Source organism: Platalea leucorodia, assembly GCF_965183815.1.
Source record: "Platalea leucorodia genome assembly, chromosome: 4".
Taxonomy (NCBI): domain Eukaryota; kingdom Metazoa; phylum Chordata; class Aves; order Pelecaniformes; family Threskiornithidae; genus Platalea; species Platalea leucorodia.
Window position 1 is genome coordinate 12,989,504 of NC_138826.1, and position 26,482 is coordinate 13,015,985.

Consider the following 26,482-nt stretch of genomic DNA (forward strand, 5'->3'; position numbering starts at 1 on the left):
GGGGTCATGGCTGTTGTGTGAACCACCCCCGTCGCAGGAAGGGATGCATGTTGTTCTCTAGGCCAAGGCAGGAGTCACCCTGGGGCTCTTTCAGGGGCACATGCCGCTCGGTGGATTGGGGTCACCGTGGATTGGTCCCCAGTTGCCACAAGGTGGGTATTGCTGGGGGACATGGTGGGGTCTGGATTTGGTGGTCTGGGCACCTGGAGGGGTCCTGGGGGTGTCTTGCTGCTTCAGGGCCATGGCGCAGGGCTGGTGGTGGTAAATGTGAGGGAGCCACTGAGGAAATCGGGACCCACTGAGGAAATCGGGACCCAGGGACAGACTGGGGGGGGTCACGTAGGAGTTCAGGGCCGGGCTGGGCCTGGTGCTGGGGGGGGAGCCTTGGGGCAGGCCCCAGTCTCTGCTCAGGGAGGCTCAGGGCCGCCCGCGGCACTGCTGTGACCATGCCCCATGGGCCCCTCAGGGTGAGGGGCAGCGCAGGCTGGCATCCCCCCCACGGGGCAGCGAGGCAGGGCCTTGCAGCCAGGGCCTGTCCCATAGCCAGCGCCTGTCCCATAGCCAGCCAGGGAGCAGGGCAGGCTGGGGGCAGCCCTGGGCATCGGGCACCTCCCTGGGGACGCTCTTCCACAGTCTTCATTTCTCTGCGGAGCTGTTTGTGTGGTGCACTGAGATACAAAGTCGGGGTGTCTCCCCCCCACCTTGTCTGCTGCCTGATGGCATTTGCATTTTAATAGCCTGAGTTTGCAGCCATTTATTTATGGGTAGCAGGATGAGGCTCTCATTTTGAACATAAAGCAGTAAGTGGGCATGGTGGGAGATTAAAATGGGAGCAGATAATAAGGGAGGCTGCTTTTCTTCTGGAGGATGTTTGGTTGTGATTGGCCCTGGTAAACCACTGTTTTTTCAGGTGCCTCTCCTGTCTCCCTTATCAGCTGCACATGACTTGTGTTTGTGCAGATAGGACATGCTTTGGGCAGCCGCTCTCTGTGTTATGAGAGATTTAACAGAGTTGTGCTGTAGAAACAGGTGTCTGTCAGATGTATATGCTCTTTCCCCTATACCTTCCTCTATTGCACTAACTACGTGCTCACTTAGGTCCTCAGCTCCTGCATCGCCATGCTTTCTGCTCTGTCTCGTATGCTGAGCATGTTGGAAAGAGGCGGTTCCTGGTGTAGCTGGTATGGGGCTATTGGTGTGTAAGAGGTAGGATGGCTTTTGCCTTCGGAAATGGCAGTGGTGAGGTCTGTTCCTGTCTCCCTGGTGCAAGCAGCCACGTGGCTATTCCTCTGCCACGTGGGTGCTGGTTTGCGCAGAGCTTATAGGGACTGAATTACCTCCAGTTCTTTGCTTCTCTGCCAAATTGGTTGAAGTTGGCGATGTTATCAAGGGAGCAGAGGGATGTGTATTAGTGAACCTCATTTCTTAGGAACCCGGGCTGAAAATAATGATGTAAAGGTATATAGATCACGGTTTTTGTCAGATAAGATGTGTTGTGCCTCTTCAATTTACTGCAGTTTTAATGGGATAGAGAGGAGGATAAGATGTACGGGTACCTGGCAGGGAGAAATGCAAAAAAAATTAGTAGCAATAGTAATGGTCTGGTAGTTTATGTCCCAAATGTAGGCCTTGTTAAAGGAGCCCATCATGTTGAAAGTCAGGAATTTTTTTTTTTTTAAGATATTAACAAAGGAGCAAGCTGAAATGTTTTGCTGGAAATTCTTTTTGCTAAATTGCTTTCCTCCCCCCAGTAAGATAATTTTATTCTAGAGGTGTCTGTTTTGGCAGGAGGAAAAAACTGTTTATCAAAAGAGCTAATAAAACTCCTAAATCTGGAAACACTTCCATTCTGGCTAAATCTAAAACTTTTCACTGAAGTCATAGAAATGTTGGTTGTTAGCGACATTTGGAGGCCCCTAGTACAACCTCTTACTCAAAGCAGGGTTATCACCAACTATAGATCAGGTCAGCCATGACTTTTTCTAGCCAGGTCTTTAAAACTCCCAAGGATGGAGGCTTTACAGATGTCCTGGGTGGCCTGTCCCAGTGTTGAACTATTTTCCTTATGGAGGCGTTTTTCGTGATGTCTAGTCTGAGTCTCCCAGGCCAAAACTGGTGATCATTTGCTTGTGTTATATCATATGCTACAACCAAAAAGTTTAACTGGCAATAGGCCAGTGGGTTCTCTGTGCACCACAGCTGTGAAAAAGATCAGCAGTTTCAGTGCTTGTGAAACAGAGCAGAAAGTAATCACTATTTCTACTGCATACAGCAGATCTCATCTTGTATCCTGAAACATTGTCTAGTGTGTCAGCTCCTTCCCACTGCACTCTGCCTCCTGGGGTTAAGGGAAGGACCTGTTGGCAATATCATGCAGAGCAGCTGAGCAAGAAAAGGTCTGATTGGCTTAACATATATCTCTGCAAATACTTCCCATGTCAGTTTAGGCAAATGCTTTTAACAATTCTTTCAATTATGTTAAGCACCCATTAAAGGAATCCTAAGCTCTCCCTGGGGTCATTTCAGTTCTATGAGATTGTAATTGTTTGAGACTAACCATGATTTCTTCTTTTGCCTTCAGGTGATTCTAATTCTGACAAAGCTGTATGACTACAACCTGGGAAGCATCACAGAGAGCTCTCTTTGGAGGTATGGAGATAAATTCAGTTAATAATTACCACCCTAAATAGGAAGAGCCTGATACAATTCTTTTATTGAATTTAATTGGATTTTTTAAAATGTGCTGGAAGGTTTGTAGCTAAACCCTCTCTCACTTCTATTCTTTCATACTCAAGGACAAAGAGGCTGAAGTCTGATTGTCTTCTTTCAGCTAGGTAACATACCTCATGAACGTGCTATCATTTGATTTCCCCTTTCCCATCTTATTCAGAATCAAATCAACCAATTGGTTTATTTTTAGGAGAACTTAACAGCCTTAAGTCCTTGTTTATAATGAAGGATCTCATGGCTGTCTACCACCTAAATGATCCTTATGAAAAGTCAGTGCTACTAAGACTGGGGCAATACCTGTGAGCAAGTATTCAATGTCTGTTTATTCAGAACTGATAGTATTAGTACCAGATAATTGATTTCCACTTGTGTGATGCTGACTTGGTAGACTGATTTATAGGGAATGCCTTGATACTTTCATGATTTCAAAGCACATTATGCACTCTGTGAACCAAAGGAAAGAGTTGGGCCATGGTCTATTTCTTAAGGCTGTTATTTGGATTGAATGAGAGCAGATGGTGCCTGTTTTTATCTCTCTGAAAAGTGGATCTAAGGGGTGTTTACTTCATGTGTCCCTAGTGGTACTTTCATGAGCTGTAACAGATGAAAAGGAGGTTTTTTTCATGGTTCCATCTGTGAAACTGTGGTGAGAAGTCTAGGGCTTTTGTATGCAGGTCATTGGTGGAGGTGGATGGGCTACCATCTTGATACAAGAAAACTTTGGGTATTTGAAACTGAAGCTTCTTGTTAGGACGAACTTGTTTTGATAAACTCGTTTAGGAAAGGCTTTTCGTTTCCAAGAAGAATTTTAGGTCAGAAGTAGAACAAATAACCTTTCTGTTCAAGGAACTGAGCAGGATTTTAAGAGAATGACAGAGGAGGGATTTGACATGGAGTATATTCTGAACTCAGGCTAGTGCTCTACGCACTGGCCCGAAGAAATAAAACAAACAAAAACCCAAAAACCTAAAGAAACACAAAATTTCTAGGATGTGTTCTGAACAGCAACAGGAACACTCAAAAGTATTAGTATTTTGTGGGGCTAGATAAATGGTTTCTCATCCTGCTGTGGGGGGATAATCAGACCTCTCCATTTCATATATGTTGCTGCTATGGCTTGAGATGAAAAGTTATCCTATTTTCTTTACTACCTTTTTCTTTACTATGGTGCACATGCCATAGTAAAAGGCCTTTCAGGACTGTGGCTTTGGCAATGTTTTTCTTAAGGAGGTTTGGGCTGGAGTGTTTAATTTCTCAATGGTTTTGAGAAAGAATATTCATAAATGTGAAATATATATATATATTTTAATTTCCTCTTACTACGCTCAGTCATTTCACCCTGAGAAATATTAATCTCTTGTTTCATCAGTCATTGGGGAAGGTATGGTGTTTCACCATGTAGAGACACGTCCTTCCCCATTGCTGATAGTGCTGAAGAACTACGTTACTGATGTGATGCAATGCAGGATTTTGTTGAGATACTCGTTTAGGAATGAAAATAGGACAGCCACATCAGAGTGGAAAACACACTTCTTGTTGAGGTGTATGAATGTGGGCACAAAATTGTGCTGATGACCTTATGCTGTTGTCTGTTTCAGAATCGGTTTCTGTGGAACATGCCATAATTGAATAAGTTTTACCCTGATTAAAAGAGAAAGAACTGTGGGGATTTCACTGGAGGATGTACCAGAAGCTGCGGCTTTGGCAATGTAGCAGTCCTAGAGCCAGTGAGTGCAGTGCACTTTTCTGGACTTCAGACAGTCCTAATGTCAGAACGTGATTAACAACATAGTAATAGCCTGATTGTTTCCTCTAGCCCAGTATCCTATTACCAAAAAGCAGTCTAAGAAAGAGTATATGAACACGGTTATCATATCTGACACTTCCTCCTAGGAAGTTTAGGGTCCTTCCGCAACCTTCAGTTTAAGGTCTATCAGGGACTGAATAATTTTTTTGGTTTTAGTATATACCAGGGGATTAATATCCCATGAGCTAACTTTCTTAATATCTCTTGGAGTGTGTTAAAATTTTTAGTACCTGTGATATCTTAGAACAAGCAGTTCCACAGATTATTTGAGGAACTACTTGTCTAACTTTGAATCCATCAGTTTCAGGTTCCCTTGGCACCTGTCACTTGTCAGGACTTGGTTACAGTTGCATCGCCAGCCATCCAGAATCCCTGGGCAAATGCTTTGGTCTGGGAAATGATGAAGGAGAACCAGGATAGCTAAAATCAACCCACTGGTCTTTGCAGTGCTTTATTACTCTTGATCGGCTCTTCAGTGCTCATGACTGCTCTAAAAGTTAGCAGTGCACTTCATTGTCATTCCTCGATCCTGTTGCCTTATATAAGCCTCCGGTGGTTATGTTGTGCTCTGTCCCGAGTCTGGCTCTGCTGTTAGATCCCCACTCACCATGCAGTCATGCCTTCAGGTCACTAATAAATATCCCTGTGAAAATCCCAGGACAGCTTCTCTGTTCTTAGTGTGATGCAAAGAAATGACAAGATGGGCACATCTTATTATTTAATGCATCTGACAGAGAGGTTATTAGCTGTTGCTGCTCCTGGCTGCTTAAGTGACATGTTAATTTAAATCTCCCTGCTTGTTTAAAAAGGATAGAAAATAATAGAACTGAGAGAAGGGGAGAAACATATCTTGCACTTAAATTAATTTCATGCCTCTAAGTTTGATGCTGGGGAATGGAAGAAAGCATGATCTCATGTCTGGTTTGATTTCTGATGTCAAGAGTTCTGTTTCTGAAAGACAGAGGAGAAAGACAGGTAGTTCTGCAGATACCCACAACTGAAGAGGAATCTCTGCCTTGAATACATGACAAAGAAATACCACTCTCGCCTCCTGTGCAGAGTGCATTCTCAAAAGGTTGATGAATGATGAGGAGCTGTTTAGAAGCATGGCACAGACACGAGTCATTTATGCTATAGCTGGTTAGAAGCACATCTGTCATTCGAAGGTGTAGTTGGGTGATTTAAACTGTCTTGTGACTGATGGGACTGTAACCATCTATAACACAACTATGCCTTTGCCTACAAGATATGAATCTGTCTTCTTTATAAACACACTACTACCTGCTAGGATGGCATTTCTTTGTAATTTTTCAGCCAGTTTAACTACAGCTGGCTGCAGCACTAATGGATGGAAACTACTGATGAATTAAGAGGTCACTGGTGACAGACATGAAGGGATGAAATACAGAAAAAGAAGAGAGACGGGGAGAATCTATACAGTCTTCTAGAGTGCTAAGGCTCTGTGCTCACTGAGCTTCGGATGGCAAGTGAGCTGCTACTTCTGTACATGGTAGATGAGATTTTGCATCAGGCTGGGCCTGACTTTAATTACGCTGTTATCCTCTCAGCAGACTTTTTCCACAGTTTTAGTTGAAAGCTTTTTATTTACTTTTTGTTATTCTTTTTATAGAAGAGGAAGAAAATGGAGGAGAAAAGATTATCTGTCACTGAGCAATTAACTGAGTGTATTGGATTTATTTCTCTTCCTCTCCTTAGATATCTCTCAGATCACAAAGAGGATTAAGCTGTGAGACTTAGGAGAAGATGTTTTTTTTACCACTGGAGTAAGATAAGCTTACATTTCCAATAAATAAAAATGTCAGAATAGTGACTATGGTATCCATGAGCTGCAGACAGCTGTGGGGGAGGACTAATCTTTTTTTCTGTTTGTGTAAATATGATGTTCTGGAAAGATGTGCCTGCAGGACAGTTTCCCTCAGGGCCTTGAGAGGCTGACAAGCAATGAGTGCTGCCATTCACCTCTTTACCTTCTTATAGCTCTGTATTTGGTCAGGAATGAGTAATTTCATGGAACTTGCTGTAAAAATAGCAGTAATTAAACTTTGCTTTTCAGCCAGAAAGTAGGAAGATGTAGAGTTTGCTTGGTTTGAGAGCATGTATGCTCTAAATCGCGATCTGTTGCTCTGTTAGTTCTGGAAGTTATTGGTGATACTCCTACGCTCCAACACTGTGACTGAACTCTGAGCTCCCCAGTTCAGGAGTGCTTAATGCTTCCAGCCTGTTCTTCACTGCTCCTGGTTTCTACATTAAGGAAGCTTTTGCACATATGCCATAAAGGAATCTCAAGGACTCTGAGAAATACCTATGCCTCATATAGATCTAGCTTTAACTTCCCATATGTAAAGCAGGGGTTGTTAATAGTTGCTTTTTTATTTTTGCAATATTTTGAAGATTGCCTGGTGATAAATATTACAGAGGTCACAGCAAGACAAAAATTCTCAGAACTCCAACGCTTTGTTTCTACCTTTTTCATGGCCTTTTTGTTTAACCTTGAACTAGTACTTTAACCCCTCCATTAGTTTACTCATCCCCACCTTCCAACACCACCAATGCACATCATCCTGCAATTCTGTCCTTCCAAGGGAAATTGGGTATGTAAGCCAGAGAAGAATCAGATCCCTCAGAGCATCTCTGCCTCTCAGTATAGGAATGACCTTCATTTATTCCATGGGACAACTTAATGAAATAAAGAATTCACTGTCCTTAATGTGTTGTTGTCCTCTTCTGCTCTCAGCCACTGCTGGAGACAAGATATTGGGCTAAGGTAGACCAAGGTACTTGGTACTAAGGTCTAAGTACCATTGTGTTATGTCTGTATGTTGGGTAGTCCCATAATTGTCATTACTCATGGGAGTATTTTGGTGAAAGTACTTATTGTTGGAGATGGGTTTGCATGAATATGTCAGATACTGAAAAGGAGCAATGGCCAACAGGAATGTGTTCTTTTCTTTTGCAGCTGCTCTAGGGACAGAAGCCTCAGGGAAAGAGGTAGATGTAGATTGAGGATCATATCTGAATACAACCTTGCAATATTAGCCAGATGATCTCTGTCAGACTTCTTTCTCTCCCTTGAATCCTGTTGCTTGAAAAGTGTTGGCTGTGCGTTGACCCCAGCTATGTGGCTATAAATACTATAGATGTTTTGAAGCCTCACATATTTATGTTTCTGCATGCAATTTTCTGGCTCTTTGCTATGTAAGAATGCCCTCTCTACAGACTGGAGCTATAGTCACCCATGTCATCTTCAGTATTGTTGACGTGTTTATGAAGATTTTCTTCTCTAGACTAGAGAATTCTTGAAACAGGAGATTTGAAAGATTGTCAGTGTTTGCTTACTTCCTTTGAGGGGAATTTTCAGGATTTGTCTTTTATTATATTCATCATTCTCCTGCACATTTTATGCTGGTTTCTTACTTCTGTTTCGTAGATGGGCTGTTCTCAACTCACATTTATTTTCTACCTGCTGAGCCAGATTAATAAGGTCATAACTTGTGGCTTAGTGACACAGCATGCTCTGCAACAGCAGATTAGGGTCTTTTAGCTGAAGTAGGTAGGAGAAACAAATCCATATGAGAGGAACTGACAAAGTGAGGGGAAGGAAAGTCTCATTAAGCACATTTTAACCAGCAGTTTTGTGGGAAAGGGGAACTTGAAAAGGACTATTTGAAATGCTTTTATCTATAAATATGGTGCTTCAGTTGCTCAGTGTAAGTCACTTTTCTTAACTGAATATCAGAGCCTGATAAATGCTGTTACATTATCTCCCTTGGGCATTTAGTGAAATTGTAACAATGACATTTCCTTGTGTCTTTTATTTTAATTTTTTTCATTTTCATTCCTGCAAACATATGAACCACTGGCTGCTCTGTGTATAGATGCTGGAAGGCATCTGGGGGGGGAAGGAAGAATGAGTTTCCACACTCAGCTATTCACATAGGAAGCAGTATCTTTTTACAGTTTGATCAGTGGGAGCAGTGGGAGATCTGCTTGCACTGGAAGTCGGCTTAGAACATGGATTTTATGCACTGATTGAGCATGGAGCTGAGTGCAGCCTTTTCCCTGTGTGATGGGACACTCTGTTCAGTCATCAGGACCCCTAGGGACCTACCAGTTTCTATAGCTATCAATTTTTTACATGAGGGGGCTCATTTTACCCTGGTGACTAACAGTAATAAAAACTTCTAGCACAGTCAACTCTTCTAGTTAGTTGCCAAAGTTTCCTGGGGTGTTTTGCCTGCTATCAAAAAGAGCTGCAATAAAGCTGGAGAAAGGAGGGAAAAAAACAACCAACAATCAAACAAAAAACTCACCCAAAAACGCAAAAAAGACTTACCTAGGAAACAGCCCACAGCAGATGTTTAAGTAGATCCTAGTTTAGCAGGAAACTTAAATATTGAATTTTACCACATTCTTACCTTTCCTGAAGAATCAGGGCCAGTATAACCCTTGCATTTTGTGGCGTAACATCTGAGTTTGTTTAATCAATCTCAAGTAAGTTCTGCCTTTACATAGTTTGAAGAATCATACCCTGATTTTTTGAAGGATCAGATTTGGTTGAGGATTTAGTGATGTGCTCCTCATTGCCTGGTCTGTGTGGATAAAATATTCAGCACTAAAGACAATGCAAATTTATTAAGCATATTAAAAATGTGTTCTCTGTTGCAGCCAGTCATGAAATGTAGGAGTGTTATCAAGTAAATCAAAAAGAACCCCAATCCATTTTCTGCATGAAAAAAACATGTAAATCAAGAGAATGAACATTAATACTGACATATATTATCAATATGCTGTAAATAACAGATGCACAATGTTCATGCTGCTTTATAGACATACAATGTTTAAATGCAGTTTGTCATTCTTGTTTTGCAAATTAGAAGATGAACTTGCATATCTGTTTCCTAGACTGTACCTGTTTGCACAAATGATATTGGTAAAACATAGCAGAACTATCTCTGGTTCCGGTCCACGGGATTCATATGTATGTTGTGGCTGTGTATTACAGCTAGACTGGAGCTGGTATGTAAGAGGAAAGACAAACAACACAGTAGTTACCAGTTCACAAACAGAAAGCAAAACACCCTTTATGTTCTAATATTTCCATCCCTTTCATAGCTATGCAGTCACTCTTCCTTTTGCAAAGCTGGGTAAAATTGTACTTATCTTTTCAGAGGGATATATCCTCCGCTAACCACAAAAAGGAAAGAATGTATTTGGGGCTGAGCTTGGGTAAACAAAAAACTACTCCAGTTGAGTGAGTTATACCAGCTTGAGATCTGAACTCTAAGGTCTTCAGATCCAGGTCCCAAATATTTCTGCATCTGCACCTTGGGAATTATCCAGGCAAACACTCAAAGTTTATTACTAGAGAAAGAGACAGATGTGTGTCAGTGGGTCTCTCTTGAAGGACTTAGTGAAACACCTGGAAACTGTGTGCTGTAAAAATGCATATTTTAATATATATCAATGGTATGTTTGTTGTGCAGCATAAACTGACTACTGTTTAAACCGAAACATAGTGGCTTGCTTGGAAGTGTCCTTTTTTTCTGATTTCTCTAACTTACCAAATAATAATTGGACAAAACAGAAAAGTAGAAATAAAGCCCACAATTAATCAACTTGTGTCTTCAATAGCGATAGCAAAGCTAGCTTTTGAGTGTGATCCTTCCAGCGGCTCCTATGCCTCGGAGCACAGTATAGTTCTCAGCAGCAGTGGGCTTTTCTTTCTTGTGTCAGTAGCCTGGGGGGGGGAGGCAGGGCAGAAAAGTAGGATATCAATGTGTGACCTGTTCATTAGGAAGGTCCAGAGTCCTTTAGGAAGGCCCAGGGCCACTGGGTGAGAGTCCAGATCTATGTGTGTGCACCAGTATTTTTAGCGAATACTGTGCTTTGCAGGAGCTGGAGCAATCAGGGCAAGGAAGGTTCATTTTGCCTCTTGTCATTGGGATGTACCGTGGACAGCCTATGTGTACTCAGCACTGAGAAGGTTTGTGCTTGTATGACTGGGACAACTTGAGGGATACTCGATTCCTGGTGAGCAAGGAATTAGTTTGCAGCTCGACTTCCCTTTATGAAGGCTTGGAGGAGGCATGCGGGGATTCAGGAACTTTTCTATCCTGGCTGGCAGCCTCCCCCTGCTATTGCACTGAGTCATTTCACTGGTGAGATGCATTAAGTGGTGGATGAAGATGTGTCCTGTCGAGTATGAACATCAATTGTAATGCACTCTAAACTGATACAATGCTTTGCCAATGGGAGGTAAAAAGCCTCCCTTCTCTCTTTCACCTGTTATTTCCCCCTACTCCCTAAATGAGTTTCTTCTGTAAGGAAGTTGCGTGAATTTCCGTAGCAAGCATTTTACTGTGTGCTGTGTAGTTGGGGGTGAAGATAAAGCCTCTTTTCAATGATCTTGCAATCTAGATAGGTAGTGTATCTATGAGAGATGCTGAGTAGAAAAGTAATAGAAATTCAGAGATGCCACATGTATTGTGTATTAAATGACTTCATAAGGAGAGAGAGAGACTGATATTCAGTCTTCCCCAAGGCAAAATTCTTGTAGAAAGACAGTGTTGCTTGTTCTGCTAATTTGCTTTTACTGCTGTATTTCCAGACGCTATGTACATATCTGTGTATGTGTTCCCATTCTTTTCATTTTGTTTTTCCTTCAAGCCTGAGCTCCAGGAGTCAGGCGACTGCTCACAATCACAGCTTTTCTGTGGTGGGAGAAAGCCTCACTTCCTGGTTTTCACATGGTGAAGAGAAAATTGAATGGCTCCAACTGCTGTACAGACAGCAAAGCCCAAACATAGATTCTTCAGACAGTTCCTGAGAGCTTTTTTCTTCATTGCTTGAAGTATCTTGGCTGGGAAGACAAATCAGGATGGGATGGAAGGGGAGTCAGAATGGGGTGGATTCCTCTTTGAACTGGATGTGTAGATGCTGCTTTGTCATACCAAAGGCTGAGGTTCAGATCACAGCTCTGATCAGGCTAAGCAGAGCCTTGAGCCTGGCCTTCCTGAAAATCAGCTTAATATTGATTGTTGGCTTACATGATTACACCGTTCAGCAATTAAAAAAAAAAAAAAAAATCTTTCTGCTCTGCTGGTGAACAAAAGCAAATTTTGTTTACTTTTGATAAAACTGGAGGTTTTTGCTCTTTCATGATGGTAATGATACAAAGTTTCTTTCTCTCCTAAGGCAGAGCAGAAGGAGAGGAGACACCCCCTCAGAGTTAAGTGGGAACCAGGTATTTCCCATATGTAAGGGAGAAACACAGCTGGAGGGAAAGGACACAGACACTGGAAGGCAGTCTGAGGAGATGACAGGTTCCTTGTCACTGATGAAAAGCTGCCAGTCTTCCCTAGCAGGTTATGACTGCTGGTCTTGAGTCCCTGAGAGATTTTTGTTAAGCTGCAGACTTTAAAATCTGCGCAGCACTCAGCTGCCAGTCTGATGGACATTGTAACCTCTGGGGGAAAAGGGACTGCAATCAAAATTGGGCCAGCATTGTCCTTTTACATTTGAATACAAAACCTTTTTTAAATAAGCTAAAAGGGAAACGGGAGGCCAGAAGAACTATGTGCTAAATAACCCTCTGTAAGGCAGGAGGATAAAAGGAAGCTGTGAGCAGGTATAAGCTCCCATTGTGCTCTACCAACAAGTCACTATGTTCTTACTGATAGTTCAGGTGTGTTTGCATTGTCCCAGGCTGTCTTAGCTCCAAAAGATCAATCTAGGACACTGAAACCCACACATTTTTGGTCTCCTGTATTAATTTCTGTCCTTGCTTGTAGCAAGCAACGTATCTTCTGTTTAGAGCTATGGCATGAGAACCACAGCTGCGAGTCCTAGCCTTCCTACATAGAGCTTTAGGCAAGCTTCTTCACCATTGCATGTGTGGGTAATGGGGTTATGTTACCTGTCCATCTGCAGTAAATGAGCTGAGAGTTTTGGATGAAACTGGCTAATAAAAACCAGTCCTGGAAGAGTTAAAGCAGAAACACAGCTGCATAAGCCTACAGTCTCGACCCATGGCTGAAGCCTAACAGAGGTTTGGCCTGTGCTTTACCAAGCCAAACTTCTGGTATATTCTCATCTAGTACCTAACAGGACCTTGAGAAACTCTTGGATATCTTTGCAGGCAGGATGGATTGTCATCTTGGGGTCAATTTATGACATCTTTAGTTTGGATTCTGCCCGAACACAGGCAAAAGGGTAAGGAATGAGAATGAAAACCATTCCTTTTATATAGTCAGTTCTCTTTCCAAGGAAAATAACACAGAAGATGTTTTATGATCATGGCCTGTGTAGCATTGCTGGAAAGACCTACTAGATGGGAGAAGCACTAGAGGTAGCAGCAAAACAAAATCTTTATGAACCTCACTTGTAATAGTCATTTCTTTAGGAAGATATGAAACAACCTTTTTTCCTAACTGTGTTTGTAACTTCTCATCTCCTCAGTTCTTGTGGTTTCTGGGAGGTGAGGAAGGCAGAACTGCAGCCTGTTTTTCCTCCTTACTCCATGGTAGCACTGCCTAAGTGGAAGCAACACCCTTCCATACTGTGGAGTAGGTAAGAATGTGAAGTTTTTGCACAGTTCTTTCTTAAAATGAGTTTTCTTTGCTAGAACCTTCAAGAGGTTGTCTGCTTTTTTTCCTAGCCTGACTCCAGCAGTGCACGATAAATGACAGATATTATCAGTGTTAAACTCTCAATAAGAACCCTACTACCTTTGGGATAATTTTTTTCTTGCCCTACTAGAGAAATCAGCTTATGCCCTGAAACATGAGTTTTGATGACTTGCCATATTAACATTAATACCTAGTTAAAAATGTAAGTTATATATATTAAATTATTGGCCCTTTCCAGCGAGCGCATCTGTGGCTTCCAAGACTCTGATCTTGTTTTGCTGAGAGAAGTGTGCACTGACTACAGGCATTGTGGAAATATAATTTCTCTTCACTTCCCTGCCAATGTTTGAGTGACGATGTGCTCTATTGTTGTGAGGCAGCATAAAATTTAGAGGCTAGTCACGATGAAGGTAGTAAGAAAGAAACTTAAAGACCTCAGTAAATTTCCTTTCTAAGTGTTCCCTTTTCAAAGGTAAATGGTCTTATTCTTTGTAATCTCTCTTTGTATGTTAACAGCTTTCACAATGCTAACTCTTTTGTAAGAAAAGCACATTACAATCCCAGTCTGCTTTATCTCTGGTAAAAGAGCCAAAGGAAAAGAAGCCAATAAATTTTGTATTTTTTTCTTTCAAGTCCACCACCTACTCAGCACACATACTGTAAATTCAGACGTGGATGTTACTCAAAGAAGCAAGTGTGATGACACAAGTGTTTTAATAGCCTTTGATTTATTTCCCTAAGTGCTTTATTAAGATGATGCACAACAGCATTTGGAAGCCAAATGCAGTCTTAGGAGAGACTTGCAGGAGTTGTTTTCAATCTCCTGACTTTTCTTCCTCAACACAGTAATTTGTTTGACTGGGGCAGAAGGGCCCTGGATTCAGAACAGGGATTCTACTTCTTATTTAGTGTTTCTTTGTGAGTTAATCAGCCCAGTTTGTGATGTGAGTAAGTTGGAGTATGAATGAACTTACTGTGATACAAGAGAGCTGCATGGTTCAGAGAACAGGATACTGGCTGAGGTTGGGAGATTTGTGTTCTGTCGCTGTATGGGTTTGTAGCTATTAGATGATGAAATATTTGGTTAAGCATAATCAAGAATTGGCAAATTCATGTGTTTCAAAAGTCAGCTGCAAGGAATCCTCTCCTGGCAAGATATATCTAATGACATTCTGCAAGGTTAGTTCTAGGTGCAGTGATATAGGGAATTTTTGCCATTAGTCTGGTAATAAATCTGGTATAATTTCCAAGTTTTAAGACAGGCAGGGTAGTGAATCATAGTGAGACCTGAGGTAGTGACAGTGAGCAAATGGATTACTTAGTAAGCTGAGCTCACTTGAAGAAATGTGTTTTAGACCAACAAAGCATAATAGTGGGACAAGGGCTGAAGGTTGTACTTACAGGCCTTTATGCTATCTACTTACAGCACGGTGAAGAGCTGTGATCGGACAGTGCATAGGAACTTGAATAGGCAGAGAACTGAACATCATGTCCCGTTGCGAAAGGGCCAGAATGGACTGCTTTGATCAATGGCTATGTAAGCTAAGGAGCAAGGAGTTGAATTTGCAAAGAAGTTAAAACTACAAAACATTTATTTTAAGACACTGATTTGGCATGAAAAACTTTCTGTGACAACGTACAATTTTCAACAAAACTCTGCACCCAGGATGGGATTTCTGGGCAGAATTGAAAGAGAAATGGAAAGTGCAACAGTACATTGCATTGTTTAGGATGTTTCTTTGCTTCTGCTCTGACATGAGATGCCCACCCTGATGTTGTGGCAGCACAGAAGTCTGTATAGGTAAATGTACTCAATGGAAGCATTGTTATTGTGTTGTAGGTGCATCTCGTAGCTAAATTTGCTCATTTCCATTTTGTGAAGATAATTATTTTACATTAATGTGTTCCAAATTACCCAATTCAGCACAAGGCTAACTTGGTGAAATGTTGATTTGAACTAAAGAATAGACATAAAATTAAACAGATCTGAAACGTGCATGACCCTAAGGTCATGCATATAGCAAATGCTTGAAATTGCAAGTGAACCAAGTTTGGTGTGTATTTATAAGAGTGACCTGGGAGGTGAAACAAAGGAAAGAAAATATATCATCAATGGTACAATAAGGTGGGCAAAAGATTTCTCAGGCCAGGTAAAAAATGACAAGTACTGAAGAGACGTTGGGGAGGAAATCCAGTTTTTGAACCAAAGAAGATTAGACATGGTTAGGGTTAGAGGCATTGCATGAGGAGTCAGCTCTTCTGCTTGTAGAAATTGGTATTAATTCACTGATCTGAGTCAAACTGCACTGCTTTCCACTAGCTGTTGATCTGTGCTAGAAATGACTTCTGGCCACTGATATAAAAGCAGCATCACCCTTCTTGTTAAGCTTTTCTTCTTACTGTTGATCTTATTTTGACAGCTGCTATTACTGCTTAGCTTTTTAGCATTATCAAAATGCAAAGTAAACAGAAAAGGTGGCTGAAAATATAGCAAGTATAGCTATAAAGTTTATTCAACCTATGTCCCATTAGGAAATAATGGTCAGTATTGTAATAAGTATAAATTCATTGTCCAACTGCTCTATTAAAGTAATTAAAAAGGCATTGGGTTTGGCAGTTGGCTTCTCTTATATTCAGTTGCTCTTTATTGTTTCAGAAGAAACCTGCTGAGTCAATTGTTTAGAAAGAAGATGGAATAAACCTCTCAGAGTAAACAAGGCTTGTCAATTTGCAAAATTTCTCTTGAAATTACTTGAAAAAAACTTGTGTAGGGATATAATAGCCTAGTTTTATGTGTGTGGATTATCTCTGATGTGGAGTAACTCCTGGAATGATGGTTAGTGCTCTGAAAAAAAGGGAATTTTTTTTGTTTTGTTAGTTTGGTATGGGCAAAAATGAAAGATCTAGAATTATTCATGAAGTGGATTCCAGTGACAGAGGAGCTGCATGTTGCACCTTTCTTCCTAACCAAATGCAAAATCCAAGTGTGTCTCATTTAGCTGAGGGAAGGTCTGAGGCTATTTACTCCCGTTATAACAGCTAGCACTTCAGCCTTTTTTATTATAAGTAATCCCATCAAGTCAGTAAGAATTGATCATTGAATAAGGGAGGTCCATTTCAGTTGTACAAAGGGCTATTTTGGATCAAATCAAAGATCCGCTTGACCCAGTACCTTGTCTTCAATGTGAACCTGCAGCAGATAAAGAAGAAAGCGTATAAGAACAAGGCTAAGCATATGTGATACCTTCCTGATGTAAGCTTCCAGCTAATACTGACTTCTGGCTCCAGGACTTTATAAAACAGCAGAAGTGTTTAACAGAGATGTTTATTAGCCCTTGATGGGTGTGTTTATGTGGGGGTTACTTTTCCTTCTCAGAATGTATCCATCATTTGAACCAATATAAACTTTTAGCATCCAGAATGGTGGATAGCTGTAAAGCACCAGGTGGTTGTTGGCCTGTGTCAACTGCAGTGATAGCTGAATTAAAGCTCAAGAAGTGAGAAGCTTTCTGTGCCTTTAGCCATCCAGTTTCTTTTCCCTACACCTCTTTATACACCTCTTTATATATCGGTTGTGTGATGAAAGCAAATTTACCCAGCTGTATTTTATCTTATAAAATGAACTGGCCACTCCCCATGTTGGAGATGGAGAGTCCTATGGAAATGAAAAAGTAGTAAATGATACAAAATTGCACTTGTGAGTAGCCTTTCAGGCAAGGAGCTCCATATGGCAGATGGAGAACAGACTGACCTTTTGAGTTTTATTGATTGCTCTTTAAACATTACCTTATCCTTTTAATGAATGAAGAAAGTAAAAGGAATGACTTTGGAAAGCTCTGTTAAGCAGTAAGGAAAAATTCTGGTTCTTTGGTAAACTTGTGCTGTATAGATTTGTACCATGCTGCTTACTAAAAAATGGAAGTATGGAAGAATAAAGTGGTGGTGCTCCTGGATGATCTTCAGCTCTCTATTGCTTCCAGGCTGGCCATATTGTTCCTACCACCTCAGAAATATTTTTCTCTTCAGAGAGGTGGCAATGACCTTGACTCTGAAGACCTAGCTACGTGGTACACATGACTCAACACATCAGTGACTCCTATTTAATTAGTGTGCCGGACCCTACAATGGGGACCTTATTGGCTTGTCGATTAATTTAATTTTCTGAATGAACCTAGTGATGACTGCACTGCCTTCTTCTGGTTGAATGTGAAGTAGAGAATTGAACCTACCTCCTCCACCTCTGTTTGATAGATCGACTTCATGTGAGAAAGACATCCCCCCCCCCGCCCCGTCTCCCCCCCCCCCCTCCCCCCCCAAGTACCTGCAGAAATCTTGTTCACAAAGGAAAAAGCAGAGGTAGTTAAAATTCTAGCAAGCTGTGTCCTCTCTGTTCTGAGAATGAAATCTGAAAGGCAGCCTTAGCTTCTCTAAAGCCTAGATGTTCACCATCTGATAGGATGAGTCAGCCTGTACTGGCTGCAAAATATCTATTCACTGATGGATAGGAAAGTTGGGGAAAAGGGGAACCATGTAGTTATTGCCAGTATTACTCTCAGTGGCTCCAGGTAATGTCATACATGGAATGATACCAACACTCACCGTGTCTACCTGCGCTTATGCAAGAACACCCTTCCTCTACTTAAAGATTGAGCATTGATACCTATGTTAGTAGCTTTAAGGATCTAGTCTTGATGGAAGCATTTATGTTACTTTGGAAAACACAAAAAAGGTCATAGCTCAGTCTGGCACATAGGGAAAGTACATGAGATGTGTGGTGTAAATCTGGCTGCATAATTCCATTCCTTTTGGCACCTGTTTTATTTCACATAGGAACTCATGTCTTCCAGCTGTACTTAATGAGCTCAAATCCATCCAGGAAGGGGGAGAGGATGCTGAGTGAATCAGTAACATCTCAGATGCCTTAGAGCCTTAATTTACATGTGTATTTGGCCTACACTTGACAGTCATCATGTACATGTTTTAACAGTATCTCACGGGGCATTGTCATCCTGTCCTCCCACACAGGTTTGTCCCTTTCTTTCCTTCCTCAAATGCTGCTTCTCTGGCCTCTCTGTTTCCCTTCCGTTCCTTTGTTAGTTTCAAGAAGTTTTATGTCTTGCTCTGAAAGCAACATAATACACTTATATTTTCTTATGTAACATCACATAAGAGCCCAGAACTTTGCTGAATGCAGATGTCATAAACATTTGTTTTCTCAATCACTAAGCCTCTAACAGGCGTTTATGTAATTATATATGACAATTATATAGACTCTCCTGTAAACTGTTATTAAGTCTGTGGAAAGGTTATGCAGATTTCAGTAAGCTTTGGATCAGGCTCATTACCAGTTTTCCCTGTCCAAAGAGACAGAATGTTGTTTTCTGTTTTGTTTTGTCTTTTCTGTGCCATCCATAAGTATGCAAAGTTCTTATAAATTGAATTATTATTTGTAAAATGGTATGCTCCTTTCTGTTTATTTGGGCACCTGCCAGTAATGTACCTCCTATGAAAGCAGCACTTGTACTAAGACTGTTTCAGCTGAGTATCTAGCAAGTCAGGTGGATGCAGCAGGCAGGTAAGCCCAATGCAGTGGGGAAGGAAGTGTTGCTGGCACATCAGGCAATGGCTCACAGCTTGCTGCCCTACTTCTTGGAGGAGTTCACACCATCTGCTGTTGGCATCTAGTTCCTAGGAGAGATTTGAAGTGTGTGAATAGGGGCTAAAGTTAATAACAGAGATTAGTGAACCCAGAGGTCTCTGTGGAGAATCAAACTCAGTTGCCTCGATAGTATGAATAGGCTTATTGTCCAAGGGGTTGGAAATGCTAAGGCAGAGGTAAATTCTAAGGAAGAATTTGACTGAGGCTAAAGGACTCTTTTTTTTTTTTTTTTTTTTTTTTAATATCTGATTGGCAGCTGCTGTGCTGTGTCAGAAATTAAATGGGCGCAGGTGGGTGAGCACTGTGCCCTCTCTGGGAGACAAAAAGGAAAAAATTCATCAGGCATCCCATAGTAACTGTTAGACTCTTCTGACCAAGCCTTGCTCCTGCTCCTCTGCAGCAGGGTGCCATGGCCTCTCTCTTGCTCTGTGGTTCTGTGTAGTGGGTGCAGGTGGTTGCCCTGATTTTTAAGTCACCAGCTGTGCCTGGCATGTGGCTGTAACATTGCTGTACAGCTGTGGCAGAGACCTGTGGGAGATGAATCTCTTCTGCTCAGATCATGAACTGGCAGTAGTCCTGCTAAAAGGCCCAAGCTTGCTGCTGCTAATTCACTGAGCTCACAGAACAGTTCAGAAACTCAGCTATATATTAAATATCACTCTGTAATGTCTAAATGCAAAAAAAAAGTAAAGATAGGATAAACTGCCAAGATGCCTAGATTCTTTGTAGGTACAGGGCTGGCAGCATAACTCTTCTACTGACAGAGTCCTGAAAAAATGACGTAGTTACACTCAAGGAGCTGAAGTTGCTGGCCTCTGAATTGGACAGGACTTGTCAGCACTATCAGCTGAGTTAATGCCCAGTGGTACAGTAAGGAAGATGCACTGTTAGTGTTGCCTTTCTGCCAGAGTCACAGAGTAGACAAGTAATAATGTCTTCATTCAGCATAAAAAGACTATTCCATTCATTGAAATAATAGACTGGGAGTGGGTTTGTCTGGAGATAGAGAACAGAGATCTAGTCCTAGTCCCCAGGCAGGGGTGTGTGTGATTTACTTACTGTTTGTGTTCCAGTGCTGTCATTTGCTGCACTCTAGGCTGACTTTCTGAGATTAATAATTTATTATGCTTAGTCACCAGTGCTTCCCCTAAAGTAGACACTTTATTACTGAGTTGTCCACCAGCACTGCAGATCAGATGGTCTATCAATTACCACAAGAATCACTTCTGCCTGTCTTCACTCCTAATTTTCTAAAGCAAACTGTACTCTTAGCTGCTGCTTTGTTTCCTGCATCTTTTTTGCTCTGTCAGACAGAAACTTCTATTCCAGCAGGTCCCAAAGGTGTGGTTTCTTAATTCCCTGGTTCATTTTGAAATAATTCCCCAGCTAGTACCAATCACTGGGATGAACGTAGGTATGCTGATCAGCTGCTATGACAACTATGTCTAATTAGCTGAGCTGGTATCTCCCTTCCTGAATACCCAAAGGAGGTGTTTTATTTGAAAGTTTTATTTAGAGGAGCTAGAATTTAATCATTATGCACAAGTCCAGTGGTTGAAGACAGTTCAGCCTCTGATCTAGCTCAATAGTCTTAATTCATGGAGGCAAAAAAGGCCTCGTGTTTCAGGGGTGACAATGCAATCACTGGAGTTTTCCATTTGTCCCTCTCTGTTTCCCTACAGAATAAGTTTCCTTTTCCTGCTCATCTTGCCACAGCCCTCAGAAGATACATTTGAGCTCCTTCAGACTCAAATGCAGAGATATAAGAGCAGGCACTTTTGCCCTGGCTCTCCATTTCTTTTGGAGACTTGAGCAACATCACATTTGGGAATGGTGACATGAGTTAAACATCTCCTTCTCTCTGAAAAGAAACTCGGTAAGCAGAACTGGGACCTAATCCATAGGAATTTCCCAAAGGATTCTAATCGTCTGGAATGTAAAAGTGGGAATGTAGGAGTTTCATGGTCCCAAGACCAGCCATATTTCCCCTTTGTGGCCAATAAGAGCTCCCAGCATTGATGGCTACATCTGTCCTGCAGAATTTAATTATCTTCCTGAGTCTTGGCCTAAATACAGTTTGAATTCTTCCATGCTTTTCATTGTGGCTGATGCAATTTTGTAACATATGCTCTTTTCTTTTGGTGTCTGTAAACCACTGGTGAATACAAAGGTAAGCCTCCTCAAACTGAAGGTTTTTATCGTTTAAACAGTAAGAGGAAATGTTTAGAAAGAATATTGTAAATCTCAAGGTGAAGAAAGCATGTCTGGCATATCCAATGTTAAAGTAGTTCAGGGGAATTTTTTGTAGCAAGCATTTTTGTATCTGGTGTTGCAATGAGAAATTTTGGACTGTGTAATTTCTCTCTCACCCTCAGGTTCCCTCTTCTATTCTCCCACATCAGTGACCAAGCCATAAAGCCAGTCTTGGGACAGTAGTCCCTTCTTTGGTGGCTGTTTTTTACAGGGTTTGGGAATGTTTGTCCCACTTAGATGCCTTCCTGAGGGATTTTCAGGGTGGTTTGAGCTAGTTTGCTCCTTCACCCTTGGGTCAAAGCTCTTCCTCTACCTGATTCTGTCATTGTCCCTTAATGATACTTAAGTGCCTTTTAAGAGGTAGCTTTTCCTGAGCCATCTTTTCTCCTTACTTATTTCCTCTGTTCTCTTTATCAGCAGCTTCCCTCTTAAATATCACTAGTCTGTTCTTACAGGAAACAACCCACAAACCAAGCCAGAACAAACTATTACAGAACAGCCCCACATCTATCACATCTCCTATACACTATTTTGAAATGTCCTTTATAAAAATTTAGAAGCTCAGGAATCCAATAAACCCAGTAGTTTTTTAACCATTAATAACTTTAAGATTTTTCTCCTTAAGTCTTAACATGAAATAAAAAAAAAAAAATCACAGAAGTTTTATTTCATTCTCTCCAACAGTTCTGTTCTACTCTCATAAATAAAACATTCCTACAAAAATACACTTATTTTAATATATTCTTACACTGCCACCCAGCCTGAGTTTCTTGACTCTCAGCAGCCTCACGCAGTGTTGATAACTTCATGGGACCACTGCTGTGCTCTGTGTGGATGAGTCAGCTTTCCATTTTCAAAGTAGCTTTGCTTTTTTCTTGCATCCATACATTTCTCATACAAAACCTAGCTCACTTTCTCAGGTTTGTCACGGCCCTCACTCAGAGCCACAGTTGGTTCCATTGCTACAAGAAAACCTGTCATCTTCGGCTACTGTTTACAGTCACCTGACCTAAATGATTCCATAGGTACAAAGGCTTTCCTTGCAGAACCTCTTCTTTGCAGATTTTGTTTGCTGATTCTCTGCAGCGAAGCTAGAAGAGCCAGTCCAGTCTTAGCTGCACCCTGTACCTGATTTTTGTTATCTATATCGTGATAATAGTTGAGATTATCCAGGCTACTCCCTTTCTTTCCCTCTTATGGACGAGTAAATCCTTTTTGTTACACTGGAAATTTGCAGTTTCGTTTTTATTTTAATGAACTGCTGCTGGGAGTGTCCTTTCCTTTTTGAAGCCAATCACTTTGTCAGCTTGATTAGTCAAACTGCTGGTGAATCTATTACTCTCCTCCATAATCGTGAGTGTAGTTGCATCATTAAACATCTCTTTTTGTCCTACCCGCAAGCAGAGTTCGAAGGGCTGAAGGAGGGCATCACCCCACAATAAGTAGTAGTATAGTGGCTCAGAGAGCTCTCTTCAGATGGAGGAGGCTCCTAAATTGAAGTTTTGTATCATTCAAGAATGGCTGTATCTCAGCATTTGCCTTGCTGTAAAGAGAAGATTTGATTGAAACTAATTTCAGTATATTGGTGGTTGCTGCAATAACAGTCCTAACTATTGTTTTAATGCTTAGCTGCAAATGCATCAGTACTTTAGCTGACTATTTTGCTATACACTGTCTTCTCCTTCTGCCAAAGCCTGGACCTTTCAGAACTCAGGTGGACATCTTCCCAGAACTAACTAACCTGCTCCTTCAAATGTTCTGCCAGGAAATTCCATTCAGGTGCTTTTCTGAAAAGTTTTGCTTTGACAGGTTGGCATTTTCTAAAGTGAAAACATGTGTCTGAAACATTTCCAAGTGACCCTGCAGATGACTGAATTGAATTTCAGTTTTATCCCTGAACTTTCAATGTGTGTGAGGTTTTGGTTTTTTTGTTTTTTGGTTTTTCTTTTTCCTCCCCAACCACCCGTTCTAGGCAGAAGCACAAGCCTATGAAATAATGAAGATTGTGCAGGCAGTGACAGTACAGATGTCAAAGATAGTCTTTGAGGCCTCTCCCAAACTCCTGGAGAGTTTGGGAGTTGACAGGGGAAATTTACACTGTGATTAGCCTACTTAGCTGGCTGGAAAAATAGAATTTCTGTTTTAGGAGGAATTTTGCATTTCTGAAACTGTAGTAAAACATGATAGTGAAAAAAAGCTGTGAAACTTGTCACTAAACGGATGATGTCATTCATCCAGCCAGCTGTCTAGGAAGGTTGGATATGTCCCTGGAGGATGTTTTGGTTCTATCTAGAAATTGTCACCTGACGTAAAATATCCTTCGGAAAAACTTTATTTTCAATGAAAGTCTACTAGGACGCATTACATTCCTATATGGGTGGGACAGTAATGGGATGTCTTAATCTCAGTGACTGTTAACAATGAAAGGCTCATTAGCAATGTGGAGACATTACAAGATCTTGTGTCACTATATGTTCTCTAGAGGTACTGTTTCAAAGACTCAAATTCTAGAGCTTATTTATTTCTTTTTATTTGTGATGATGCCAGCTGTCACCAGCTGCAGGGTATAGAGAGGGCATAGCAAAGGGGTTGCTTTTCTCCCCTTTTTGGGTTGAACTTGCTTTGGGCTCCCACATAATATTTTTCTGCCTTCCAGCAGGATAAGTCTTGCTGCCTCCAAGGAAGTGTGAACATAGGGACTTTTAGCACAACACGATTCTGCTGAATCCATGGGAGTAGGCATCTTCTGAGTCTGCTGAGCAACTTCAAAGCTCAGATGTGTGATTCACATCAGTTAAGTGTCTATGCACTGGTTTTTGCATGACAGTAGGTTCATCCTGAAGCTCTTGTAAGTAGTGAAACTCAAGAACTGAGGTCTTCATTCAACAACCATACAATAGTAACAGGAATACTGTTTTGCGTCCAGTTTTGGTCAGTCTTATTTCAAAAAGGGTATGTTAGAAGTATGGAAGGTTCAGAGAAGAGCAGTAAGGATGGGCTAAGGTATGGTGTGATTTGTGTGGAAGGAATGATTGAGCTGACCAGGAATCTTTGGTTTGGGAAGTGACAACTAATGGGGATATGTCAGAGACCTGTAAAATCATGAAAATCTCAAAGGAAGGCAGGGATTGCTTGTTCCTTCTCTTTTCTGTTACAGGAATTAGACACCATAAGACAAATATATCAGAAAGCAAACTCAGGGCGGAGGAGGTGTGTTAATTGCCTATGCTCCTGTCAATTTGAGCTCAGTGGTAATGTAAGATTGGAACTGGGAAACTTATCTGACTTGATCCTACATTATATGTTGCAGTAGTATAAACCTGGGAACCTGTGGTATAAACCTGGGAAACCTGTGACTGTATGAGATGGTCCCCTGACAAAGACTATGTAAAACTTGAGAGATTGTGCTGCTGAGGCTGGCTCCAGCAAGGGCAGAAAATTCTCCTGTCTCCACATAGTGGTTTGGCCAGAACCCTGGAGAAGCGTCCTGGTGAAAACAAAACAAAAAAAAACGGGTACTGGTTTTCTGTCCCACCTGGAGCAGGGAAGGCAGTACCTGCCACATGTGGTCCACTCAGGACTTGTGGTCATGCTACTGTGAAGCCTTTTAATAAAGAAAATATTTTGTGGATGGGCTGCCTGGGTGACTGCTGCAGGGCACTTGTCTTCTGAGGCTGGAGGCAGGACCAACTCCAGCTGTGGGGGAACTGGGCTACTGCTGAGGGTGCTACTGAGACAGCATTACAGGTATCACCTCTTTGCTTACCATGCCGCTGTCCTGGAAAGCTGAACTGCCTCTGACAGGCACAGGAGCAATAATAAATCCTCATGGGACACACGCATGATAACCCCTCGCCGTAGCAGACAAGGTTATTCCCACTGCATTGCTGTTGCTGCAGCAAGTAGAAGGGAGAAGTCTGATTTGTCAGGGGCTTGCCTAAACTCTCTCTGCCTTCCCCACTTTCTATGGTGTGGTCTGGCTCCAGTCCAGCCCCAGTCCTCGAACGGTGGGGCAGGAATATTTCAGGTTTGCCCACGTGTTTGAGCAGCCTTTGGGCTGGCTGTGTAGGGAGGCATCAGTGAACCTTCTCCCTTGGGCACCTGACACTTTTCTGTTTTGATTGACATGCCTCTGTTGAAGCCAGCTTGAAAAGTGTTTGCACTTGAAACAAGTGGAGCAAATTCTAATTTGTCTGGAATGGGCCCTCCTGTTAAATGTTAAACTGACCTTTTCAAGAGAAATTTACTTGATAGTTCTAAGTGAAGCCCCGCTTTAAGCTAAACCTGTCACTACAACATGATTAAATTCACTTAAATGTACATCAGTTGCACATATTATTAATGGAAATTGAAATCAGCCTAAATGGTAACCATAAATTTTAAAACAGGGGGAAGAGGATGGAGATAGAAAAAACCACACATGATATGAAGGTTAAGGTGCCTTATTCCACCAAAGATTAGATGGGCTGAATGGGGAACTTTATTCTGAAGCCGTTAAAAATCACTGACAACTTTTTTGTCTATTTACAGTGCTCCAATTCTAATCCACTGAAGAAGGGGGATTCGGTGCATTTTTGGCAGGGGTTTGATCTGTGGAGTCCTGGGAGAATTAGTCACAGTTGTCTGGTCTTATTTCACCTGCTACTGGACCTTTAAGCAACAAATTATCAGATTTCTGGCAGCCTGTTTGACAGATGGTGGAGGTGTGTGTGTAGATAGTGCTGAAAGTGGGTTTTTGGGCATACCTGTGATACGGGAATGTCTGCTCCCCAGTTGAACTGCACATTTAAAATCTTGCGCCCGTTCTTGCCTCCTTCCCTTTCTCACCATTCAGCATGACAGTTCCAGTGTTTGGCTATTGTGATGACTGTTACTTAAAGTGTCTGTTCTAATTGGGCCCTAAATCAAAACTAAATTGAAGACCTTCCACTTATGGGCATTTATCAGTGACTTTCCATCAAGCAGAAGGACAGGACTTGGCAAGCATCTCCCAGACAAATGTCCAGGGACTTATGAAGGTTCTTTCTGAGGGTGTTATCTTTATGTAGCTGTGTGACCTTTGTCATTCAAAGTGCAAATTTGAACCTTTTGTAATTAATAACTCTTGTTGTACCAGACTCGGCTTCCTCACAGGTGAAATTAGCGTGGCTTTTTCCAGATGTTTTGGGACATAGAGTACTTCCATGTGGCGCTAAATAATACTCCATAAATATAGCCAGATAAGCTCTTCTTTGGGTTAGGAGCTAAGTAGGATGCATGGACCACAGCCTGGAAGTAAACAGTAAGATCTTGTCTGTCCAACATATGATGGATTATTTTCTTTTCTATTAATGCCACCTCCACTTCCTATGATAGGAATATGAGTGAGCATGTATATACCACCAC

At 41.5% G+C, this 26,482-nt stretch overlaps 1 protein-coding gene across 1 annotated transcript in view; it reads left to right on the forward strand.

Moving 5' to 3' along the window:
• The window catches only part of SORCS1 (sortilin related VPS10 domain containing receptor 1), a gene marked incomplete at both ends in the record, with an annotated part of 310,932 nt that overhangs the window by 91,794 nt on the left and 192,656 nt on the right, over positions 1-26,482 (forward strand). Inside the window, one exon of the mRNA XM_082309176.1 lies at positions 2,582-2,649. Coding sequence (XP_082165302.1) covers positions 2,582-2,649 — 68 coding nt within the window. The remainder of the gene's footprint in view (positions 1-2,581; positions 2,650-26,482) is intronic.